The following is a 10,766-nucleotide window of genomic DNA, read 5'->3' on the forward strand; positions in this document are numbered from 1 at the left end:
CACGCTGTCCCGGTTTTCTGTCCGTGCGCGTATCCTACAGTACGCGAGGTATACCCATGGGGTGTGTTCAAGAAAGGATCTTCACGCTCATTCCTCTGTGCAAGGGGTGCATCCTGTGGAAAGGGTTTAACTATGGAAGACGAGAAAAGAACGACTTTGAAGTCGGGACACTTCGGTGCTGCTTCTTCAGTATGGAAGAATGATCCCAGGGTTATTTCTTCAGTCGGGGATCATTGGGTACAGAAGACTGCCTTTGACTGTGCGCCGCCGTAATAGAAGATGCGCGGATTGCTTATAAGCCAAGAAGAGCGGAAAAACAAGGTGCCAGGGGTGTGTCAACGTTTTTCCTCCGTTTTCACCTGCAAACCTCCCCAAACCGCTCCGCCGGGAGAAGCGTCAGCTTCATCTGCATTCACCCGGCGTGTGCCTTCCGCGGTGCCAGGCGACGAGGCTGCGCTTGGCACACGCCTGCTGGGGCACCGCCAGCCTGCATAAAAAGAAGAGGTCCCGCTGTGTAGCTGTACATCCGTCGAGATTCGGGGTTTTTTTCTCCTCCGGGCACAGGAATGCTCGACTGCGTTTCTCACAGGCCTTTATTCCTAAAGGCACTTTCGAAAGAGGCCGTGGAACTGGATTACATGCTGTCCGGGGGCACGGGTTATTTTGATTCTGCTTTTCTCCCTGAGGGCTCTCCGGGGAAAACTCTCTCTCTCTCTCCGTGCAACTTAATCTTTCGATCTAGTTCAATTGGGATTTCTCTCATTATTGATCAGAAACGTGTTCACCGCGGCTCCTCCGCGGAGATGTGAACTCAGACGCGTTTGTTCTGCTTTATTCTGGGGATTTGAAGGTGGCGACGCGGGGAAGGAGACGCGGTGCGTTGTCTCTTTAAATGCAAACGAGACCTTTCCCTGACGCCGGGCGCTGGGGTTTTGTTCGGGCTCAGATCCGAATGAGCGGCTCGGCGTGTCCGCAAATTGCGCGTTGAATTGGGGTCGGAATTTCAGACTCTAACGTCAGATTATAGAAAGCCTCGTCCGAGCGAGACCGCCTCAGTTTCCTGGTTTTATTCCTGCGCCCGTCTTTACGGTAAGGAGCGAAGCATTTCCGTCCGCTGCTTGGGAGAATTTGTCTGATGTGACCGGACAGCTTAGCTTTGCTGGCGGTCTTTCAGAGCGTGTTATCATCATCATTATTTACGCAACTTCAGTAACATCCAGACGGTACCAGACTGATTTGCACATTTGAGTGGTTCAGTTTCTTAAAATGTTGCATTTTATGAATCCCAATTTCTCATTTCAGCTAAAGGGATAGTCCAGATAACCTTTTTCTTAGTTTAAAGCCTCAATATTGATAGTGCTCAAAGGAATTATGCAGCTATAAATAGCTTTACACGCTGCGGTTATTATTTTCGTAATTTCTGAGGTCTTTGTGAGGAAATACATTTTACGAGCATAAAAATAATGGAAATGTGGTCGACTGCCATTGCTATTGTAAAATAAACTGTTTTTTATAATTCAGAAAGGCATGCAGTGGTGCTTATTGTTATTGAAAATCGTTTTTTCATTAACACACGGGTAGAATATTCATTCCTATTGTAATATGAAGGAGCTGTAAATTGTAAACTGTAAATTGTGAGTGTTAATTGGTCGTAAAAGTGACGCTTTTAATGTGTTTTGATTTCACTCCACACAATTGGCCCACATACGAATCAGGTTCATTGTTAGTGAATTGAATCGGAGAGAAACCAGACTGTGCACCATGCTTAAAGGGACAGATCTGAGGCCCGATCTCGACTATATTTGAGGTTTAAAATGTAGTTCTGCTCAGGTTTCAACATCGGTTTACTGAAGCGACTGCTCGTGTTGTTTTTAGGTTTTGCTTATATAGACCAAATCTGTTTTTACCCTTTAGAGCTACAGGCTCCATGCGAGGTATCGTTTATAATCTCCAACACTGCTTATATTATTTCAATTTAAAAATCAGGAGATACATTAATCAAAAGTATATTGTTAGGGTTAGGGCCATATGATTTTTAAAAATTAACTTTCCTTTGATTCGCAAGTCGTTTGAGGAGATCAGAAGATTTTTTATGAACATAATAATAGAGCTTATTATTTGAACTCGGTGACACCGTCACAATCTTCCGTACAGCTAAAGACCCGGCAGACATATCCCGCATTAACATCAGCACATCATGATCTCATTTAATACTTGCACTTGGCATAAAATACACATGCAGACAGTTATCCATATAAAATGCTTGTTTTGCGCTTCAAATCATGAAAAGTACAAAGTAAGAGTGTGAGGGTGAAACCTTATACTGCTAAAGTTGATGTTTTTGTGTGTTAAGACTTGGTGGTCAACATATACTTTGAACTCTTGAAAAAAAGTGTGCCCACAGCACTCTTTTTGACCAGGGTGTACTAGATGGGGCAGCACAGTGGCGCAGAGGTCAGCATTGCTGCCCCACAGCGCAGGAGCCCTGGGTTCACTTCCTGGGGTGCTGTCTGCGTGGAGTTTGCATGTTCTCAGCACGTTTACGTGGGTTTCCCTCCCACAGTCCAATTACATGCTGGTGGGTTAATTGGCTTCTTTCTGGGAGTGAGCATGTGTCTGTGTGTCCTGTGATGGACTGCCGTCCCCTCCAGGGTGTGTCCTGCCTCGCGCCCGTTGCTTGCTGGGACTGTCTCTGGCTTGCTCGCAAGCCTGAATCAGGAGAAGCAGTTCAAAACTGGATGGATGTTTACTAGGCTTAGTAAACAGTGTGCTGGGGGGAAAATTCCTTCAAGACTGTATTCCTCCCAGTTTGCTGGGAGGGTAGTGTGGCCGACCATGGGTCCGAATCCCAGTCGCTGCCCAGTTTCTTCCTGTTGACAGGCTGAAGTAGTTCAGGTGGGCAGCTGCGTCAGCATGCGCAGGCTGCAAAGGAACAAGTAAAGGTTTATTCCCTGCTGAAAAGGGAGGAAAAGAAACGCAACGTCCCATCAGCTCCACAGCCGAAACGTTGTGTTTCCTTTCTTCTGTTTTGCGTGTCACGCCCCCGCCCTCCCCCAAAGCCGAGATCCTGCCCCCATGCAGTGACTGAGCCCCCTTCTCCAGTGCAGGCCTCCTCTCTGCCCGCAGATGGAGGACAAGAGGAAGAAGAGGAGCCCCAAGGTGTCCCTGGTGCAGCCCCCCCCGCCGCCTCCTGCCAACCCCCGCAAGCTCTCCGTGCCCGCCAGCAGGAGCGCCACCTTCTCCCTGGGCCTGCCGCAGCCGCCCTCGCCCAGACCGCGGGGCAAGTTCAAGAGGTCAGTGTGCCGGCCGGCCGGGACGCGGGGCTGTGCTGAGCCCTGCTGGAGCCTTTGGAGAGAGCGGGAGGAACTGCTGGAGATGTGCCTGGACCCAGCCGGAGATTTCAGAGTTTAGAGTTGGGAGGTCTTGACTGCAGTTCGGGAGGGTGATGATGATGATGACGGCCAAGCCACCTTCGCCCCAATGTTCTAGATTGAAATTGTTACTGACGTCTCGATTTCTCGTTAGTTATGTATACACCGTTAGTTATGTATACACCAATTTCACGTGTCTCGCACACCCCTCCTTCTCCCCCCGCACAGCTCCCTCTTGGTTCACCCCTCGGTCTGCATGAGGGCCCCCCTCGCCCTGCGGCTGAGTAGGTTAAGCCAGATATCTCCATCTTCAAAAACCACTTCAAACGCATCTACCTCTCATTCCTCTTGAGGTTTTCCTCACAGACGAATTTGTAGTGTGTGAAAATTGAAATTGTGTACGCACCCACATCTATGGTATGAACAGTGGCAGAAAGATATCTCTTGTACCTGAATGAAGGATGTGCAGTTATTTAGGTATAAAAGTACTAAACTACAAATAGTTCAAGTAGGGAGCTATTTCAGCATGTGTAGGCTGCACAGAAACAAGTTAGGGTTTATTCTATGCTGAAAAAAGAAGAGAGAAGAAAACTAAACTATAAATCATAAAGGGTTATTCACCTTCACCTTCTCCAGGTTGACCCGAAGAAACATTGTGTTTCTTTTCTTCTCTTTTCAGCAGGGAATAAACCTTTAGTTGTGCCTTTGCAGCCTGCGCATGCTGACGCAGCCACCTGCTATAAATAATATCTAAATTTAAAAGCTTATCAAATCATCAATGATCCTAGGAAGTTGTTGGCGAGATGGCTCGACACTTAGCAAAGAAATCCAGTGTGGAATACGTGCGTCTGTGACCTTGGGGTCTGTGTTCTCTGGAGAATCCCGCCTTGAACGGCGGTTTGGTGCAGACAGGCTCCTGAACCTCCGTGGCACGAGGGACAGGGCGGCGACAGGGCCCGAGCTCGCGGCAGTGAGAGCTGTGTTCCAGATCTGCCCTGTGCCCTGCAGGTCGCACAGGGAGAAGGCCCGCGCCCCCCCGGCCGCCGGCCCCGGTAAAGTGGCCCAGTCGTCCCCCCTGCAGCACTCCTTCCTCACTGACGTGTCCGACGTGCGCGAGATGGAGGGCGGCCTCCTGAACCTGCTCAACGACTTCCACTCGGGCAAGCTGCAGGCTTTCGGTGAGTCCTTCACGCCGGCGCCGGGGGAGTGACTTCGGGCACCTGAACGCTTTAAAGACGCGTTTCCGTCGCCTCACAGATCTCCTCCCGTGGTGTCTCCCTGTGTCCTGGAGAGAGCCGGTCTGCGTCAGTCAGGAGTGACGTGGCCCGATCCAGGAAACCCCCAGTCCGGCAGGCAGCGTAACACAGATCATCTGTGAGATGAGGGCAGCGCGGCGGCGCAGGGGTTATTACTGCCGCCTCACAGCGCTGGGACCCTGGGGTGCTGTCTGCGTGGAGTGTGTATGTTCTCCCCATGTTCGTGTGTTTTTTCGCGGGGTGCTCCGGTTTCCTCCCACTGCTGGTGGGTTATTTGGCTTCGGGGAGAATTGGCACTGGTGTGAGTGTGTGTGTCTGCCCGTCCGGGGTGTACCCAGCCTGGCGCCCGTTCCCTGCAGGCCACCTTGGGCTGGATGAAGTGGTTAGAAAATGGATGGATTTGTGCAGTGAAGTCGTATAAAGAGCCTCTGGGATTAAATCATGTGCACCCAGCAACCTTCAGAACCAGTTACCTGCCCTGTCACGTACAAACACGTGGGCGTTAAGGCTGACGGCTCATCGCCTCGGAAACCAGGCTGGGAAAGGTGTGTCCAGAGTCCTCCTCTCTCTCTTCCCCAGGGAAGGTGTGCTCGTTCGAGCAGCTGGAGCACGTGCGCGAGATGCAGGAGAAGCTGGCCCGCCTGCACTTCAGCCTGGACAGCCACGTGGAGGAGCTCTCAGAGGACCAGAAGAAATCCGCCTCCGACCACAACCTGGAGCACCTGCTGTGCAACGTAGGTTTCCCAGATAGTCTGGCACGGGCATGCCGCTGGGGGGCTGTCGGCTCCAGACTTCCGCTCCTGTTCCCCTTTCCCGCGGCGCGTACCGTCATGAATAAGATTGTCAGGCTTGTCCAAAGTGCGGGTCTGTTTGGCTGAGAGCTGCCAGGGACGGGTGGGCTGGGGTCCACCTGCATTTCCGAGGAGGGCCAGAAGATGGTGCCTGCTGTGAGGTTGCACTCTTAGTCCAGCTCCAGCTCCTCCAATCGGTGCAAACTCTCCTGTAAAGCGCCGTGGAGCTGGCAGCATGTCCGATGATGAAATCTTTAACTGAATTATGGGTACCCTGTGATAGGGTTAGAATGAGTTCTTACCTGTCAAGTTTTAAGTTGGTTGAAATACCCCATCAGGCTTGCTTTTTAAAGCCGTGATAGTCTATCCACAGACATACCTTATTGAAATTGAAGGATACGTCTATGTAGAAATGCCTGCTGAGAACTAGAAGGATTAAAATGAATGTTTTAAGTAGGACTTTTCAATATGTAGTGTACAGGGGTTACGTAAAGCCACTTTAATGTCAACAGACCCATTAAAGAGGCATCTGCCACTCTTTAAAACTCTCACACCTGAAGAGCTGGGAGATGCTGTGAAATTTGAATTGATCTGAAGTCCAACAGTCCTGAAATCATCTGTTTTTCAGGAATTTACTGATTGAGCACTGAGCGCAATAGACCCATACTGGGCTGACTGAGCTCTCTAAAATCTTACGCTGCTTTCATTAGAGAATCGAATTTAGGACTGTCACTTGGAAAAGAAGTCACCTTCTTATCAATGTCAGAAAATTAGTTCTTTTAGGTCTTCCATTAAAAACGAGTTATAATTTGACCTCCAAGGACTGAAATTGCCTGATACTGATTTATTTTTAAAAGGGAAGCTCACAACTTGGACAAGTTTATTTTAAAAAGCTGCTGCTCCTTTTCAGAGAAAAGATTTCCATTCTCTCAGATGAGCAGGAAATTAATACCTAGTAACTGCAGAGCCCTGGTTTATAAAGGGATTCTGCAGAGGTTCCAAAAAAGATGAATCATTGTCTTAAATATTCCTAGAAGTCACATTATGTGGGGGAGATGATCACACCTACTGCAGTATTGTTTCAGAATTCACTCGAGTGTTTTATTAAATTATGTGTTGTACTTGGAGATATTGTAGTGACACTGTCTTAAGTTGTGTAATGTGTATCAGTCAGCGTTGTGGGTTTTTTTCTTACAGCTGGAGGAACTCAGCAACTCCATGTATCCTTCAAAGCCTGACATTTTCTCTTCCCACACTGAGTGGCTTCGGGGTTTGACATACTCTGTCATATACTGTAGCTCATTTTACCTTGACTAATTCAAAGCAGCTGGGTAGAACTCAAAAGGTCTCTTATTATACTGTTTTTAAAGTGGTCAGATTTAAATATTGCAAAAGATAATGTCAGCACGTCGGCGCTATTTTTCCAAAACACTTCCTTATAAAAAACAGATTACCGGTATGTAATGATATCTATTCACTGTAGCACTGTTTGCTTTTTGTGGTGTAGTTAGAGTAGAACAGCTTGAATTTATGGTCACCTCTGCTTCCTTATTCCAGCACTCTCTGGTCTTACCCTCTCCTGGAATGGGTAACGTTCCTCAGTACTTTCTTTTAAAATCCCTGTATTTTCCTTCACCAAAATGTTTACAGACAGAAATTACATTTAGCAGAAAACCAAGAGCTCCCTAAGACACCTGCTTCATGAAGAGGAGCCCCAGTGAGGAAGACTGAGGGCTAAAAGGAGCAAGAGGAACTTCCAAGGGGAAAAGAGTGACTTGTGTGAAGGGACGTTGTGTGAGCATGGCAATCTGTTGTAGCAAGGTATAAAATGGAGTGTGTAGGGCAGGTCATCGATCAAGCACAGATCCACTCTAAGCAAGCTGTGAGGTATTTTGCATTATACAAATTTCACAGTTCAGATGTTCAGTTCGCAGTTTATTCATATTTCGGGTGATTTAAAAATAATTACTTTGAGGCAGCCCACTTAAGCTTTTTACAGTCAGTAGAGCACAAGCACAAGACGATCTTGCCAGTGTGACTGTTGTCAAACAATGAGAGACTTCAGGTGATTATTTACTATCCCTACGTTTTTTAAAAGACGTTTGTGATCCATTGCCTTTCTGTCAGTGATTTCCAACTGTGATGTCTTCAGCACTAGTCATCCTGCTCATCTCCATCCATTTCCAACTGTTTCTCCTTTTCCTCAGGAGCAAATGAGTGTAGAAATAAGGGCTCATTCTGAAAAGAGGCAGTTTTTTCTTTAAAGTATGAACTCCATGTCACTTCATAACCTAAGATTTTGTAACTAGTGCAGGGTGAGACTGTTTGGTCACCTAATCACTACGCTAGAGAAACTTTTTTTCCAGGATTGCTTTGCAGACACTCAGTATCTGTAGTTGTCTGTGTACTTGATTGGAATAATTAGGTGCATGACTAAATGAGCTGTGCTGTTGACACTGTTTCAATTGATTATCTTTACCTACTGAGTTCTTAAAATGGTGTTTGAACCTTGAAAGAGAATGTTCCATAAACGTATGTATTTTAAATGTTGTATGCAAATTTTTGTTTGAAAACGGCAAAACTGTTGTTTAGGATTTGAGTAAATGAAGATGTGCATGCCTGAATTGGGCCTAGAGACGGCACGTGTTGTTTGGAAGCACAAAACAATTTTGAGGTGCTAAATTTAAAGAGCACAGTGGGCATAAAAGGAAATGAGAGTCTGAAAAACCAGAACTGGAAGATTAGTGCGTTTTCATGGGCCAATTATGTTTGACCAGCATAGCAGGAATTATATTCTACTTTTTTATTTCTGGGCATCACTGTAACTATGATGATGATGATGATGATGATTATTAGCCTTTCAACAGCTCTACAAAAGCTTTGCAGCTAAGCTTTGATGCTGGAGATCACAATGGCAGTCCTGGCCTGTTGGATATGGTGTCCATTCTGCTTTTCTGTGTGGACTACAATATTGATTTCGCCTGGCTATTTTTAGTCATATTAAAGGAGACTTGCAAAGCCATTCTGGTTTAATAGCAAGAGCACCAATAAAACAACAGTGCTAAAAAGTACTGTCATGTAGCAATTACAACAGCAAACATAGTTCCAGAGCAGATAACTACAGATCTTTAGAGCTTTATTCAAAGGCACAATGTAGCAGAGAATGGCAACTGATTTTCTTTTTCTTGAACTGGATCTCAGGCCAGCTTCTGCCAAATTAAGTTGTCTGCACAATCTAACGCCTGTTCCTTCCTCCTTACTGGACACTTTGCTGCTAAGACATCTCACACCAAGCATTGTACTTGTGATGAGGCTCAAACAAGCCCTATTACATGTGCAGATCTGTTGTTGATTCATAGAATGTGTGCTATTTAAAAATTGATTGATATTTGAATGCAATTACACAAATGTAGCAACCGCACAAACAGTATAAATTTAAAATTGTTCCATTTAGCTCTATGCTATCAAACAGACATGTAGCCATATACAGTCTGGAAAACTAGCCTACAGAAATGGGTACCTACAGATATGAAACACAAGCATACTCAAACAGCCATCTCAATGCATGTGATATGCTAAGTAAATCCACACTGACAATGAATAAGACCTTATACTCATGTTCATCAAGCCTCAGAAGATGACTGTTCATTTATGATTGTGGTAATTGTAGAAATTGTTAAGGGGAAATATTTGCAGCCCTGTACTATATTTCTATGTACTGGAAAACATTTTAAATTTATCCCTTAAATTACTGTGCAGAATGATCTACGAAGTTGTTTTTGCTTCAGCTCAAACGCCACTCCTCATTTTATGAATGCCATTGCAAGTTTATAGTGCAGATTTACTAAGAGAAAATAATCTTAAATATTTAAGGTTAAATAAAAATTAGTTTCACTTAAAACATTTCGGGAAAATACCCCCTTTTGATTTTTTGGAGTTAAGAAAAACTGTGAGTTCTTCAATGGCATCCCATTACTTTTTAACCGTGACAAGGAAATTCTCACGTGTGGAAAGATTAAGTAGTTATGCAGATAGCCATCTTAAATGGGATTATAGCCATAGTTTGAGCTTTGTCGAGTAAATAAAGGCAGCTAGGATGTTAAAAGGTGTTTTGAAGTTTTAATGTCTGCTGAAAAATTAAGAGTAGACTTCAGAATTAGACCGCAAAGGTGCTAAGTGTTTTTGTGGTATTTTCAAGGGAACCTTCAGCAAGCCAAGAGGTTTCAGGTATCTATTTCTTATATAATGTTTGAGGTTTCTAGTAGCCCATTTGTATGTTATTACTGTAATAAAATTGCATTGATCATAATTTTGCTGCCAGTAGTCATTTGAAAAACATAATTATTGTGCACTAATTGTTGGCATTCATTGTCATTTTGGGTCATATATGTTATACTAAGCTGTATTTTCTAGATTGAATGGATTTTGTATTAACTTTAATTTAGAAATAAAGAAAATAACGGTATATTCACATTTTCTTTCTTTTCATTGAATCTAATGTTTGGTGTAGGAAAAGTGCATTAATTTTGTTTCTGAAAATGTGCTTAATGTTAAGCTTCCTGCAGGTCGAACTGTGAAGGAACTGTTATTCGAACGACCTGCCACAAGAGGCCGCCAAAGACTAGGCCAGGAATCAGGATCTGCGGAAGATTATTTATTCCCATTATACATAAGCAAAATAAAATGTGAATAAGAAACCTTCAGTTAAATACAGTGAGCCATTTTGTTTAAATGTGTCTCTTCCCATCATGGATGATACACCTGCAATGTCCTTAACTCTCGCATTGGTGATCATTATCTTGTTAACGACAGAATCTGAAACTGCTTTTAACCTGTAAGGCTATCCATAGCTGTGCCCTTGTATTTCAAGTTATTTATTCATTATGTTCAAAGGAAAGAAAAGGATTTTCTAGGGAATCGGGTGGCAACATATGCCTACAGCGCAGTTATAGAATAATACAACATTATTATCTCACTCCGACTTCCTTCTTGGATCAGTTCAAAGGCCTTGCAGTGCGTTTCGATTGAAAAGAGTAAATGGTCAGTTGTTGGTTCGGTCTTCGCTGAATTCCAGGTCATTTAACTGTAAATCTTGAAACTGGGCCATTTTGAGACGGAATAACTGTTAACAATTTTAATAAAGGTGGGTGGGAGAATTATTAAAGTGTATTAACACATGACACTAAACATAAAATTATCGCTACAGCGACAAGCGACAATATCTCCCCCGTGATCTACCCGTCTGCTCCAGTGTCTTCTGACTAAACCGTAAATTTGTGAGGAGGAGTTCAGGGGTATTACATGATACTGGGATTTGTCTTCTAAGGATATTCCCAAGCGATTCCTCA

At 44.7% G+C, this 10,766-nt stretch overlaps 1 protein-coding gene across 3 annotated transcripts; it reads left to right on the top strand.

The window, feature by feature from the left end:
• Positions 1-117: 117 nt before the first annotated feature.
• On the top strand, positions 118-9,883 carry ccdc28b (coiled-coil domain containing 28B). Of its 3 annotated transcripts, none has more exons than XM_088602606.1 (6): positions 118-1,089; positions 3,103-3,293; positions 4,380-4,549; positions 5,207-5,361; positions 6,616-6,638; positions 7,069-9,883. In XM_088602606.1, exons 2-6 carry the CDS (start codon positions 3,127-3,129, stop codon positions 7,121-7,123), a joined length of 570 nt encoding a protein of 189 aa, XP_088458732.1. In that variant the 5' UTR covers positions 118-1,089; positions 3,103-3,126; the 3' UTR covers positions 7,124-9,883. The 3 variants fall into 3 exon arrangements, with proteins under 3 accessions (XP_088458732.1, XP_088458730.1, XP_088458731.1); XM_088602604.1 differs by having other exon boundaries at positions 3,108-3,293; XM_088602605.1 differs by having other exon boundaries at positions 3,127-3,293.
• Positions 9,884-10,766: the final 883 nt, after the last annotated feature.

Source organism: Lepisosteus platostomus, chromosome 13 (genome assembly GCF_059453375.1).
Source record: "Lepisosteus platostomus isolate fLepPlt1 chromosome 13, fLepPlt1.hap1, whole genome shotgun sequence".
Classification (NCBI taxonomy): domain Eukaryota; kingdom Metazoa; phylum Chordata; class Actinopteri; order Semionotiformes; family Lepisosteidae; genus Lepisosteus; species Lepisosteus platostomus.

What these genes read in the sequence shown, in the direction of transcription:
- ccdc28b (XM_088602606.1), top strand. Translation starts at nt 3,127, where the DNA reads ATGGAGGACAAGAGGAAGAAGAGGAGCCCCAAGGTGTCCCTGGTGCAG. An exon ending in GGGCAAGCTGCAGGCTTTCG is followed by an intron (nt 4,550 to 5,206) that starts GTGAGTCCTTCA and finishes TCTCTTCCCCAG; the next exon opens with GGAAGGTGTGCTCGTTCGAG. An exon ending in TGGAGCACCTGCTGTGCAAC is followed by an intron (nt 5,362 to 6,615) that starts GTAGGTTTCCCA and finishes TTTTTCTTACAG; the next exon opens with CTGGAGGAACTCAGCAACTC.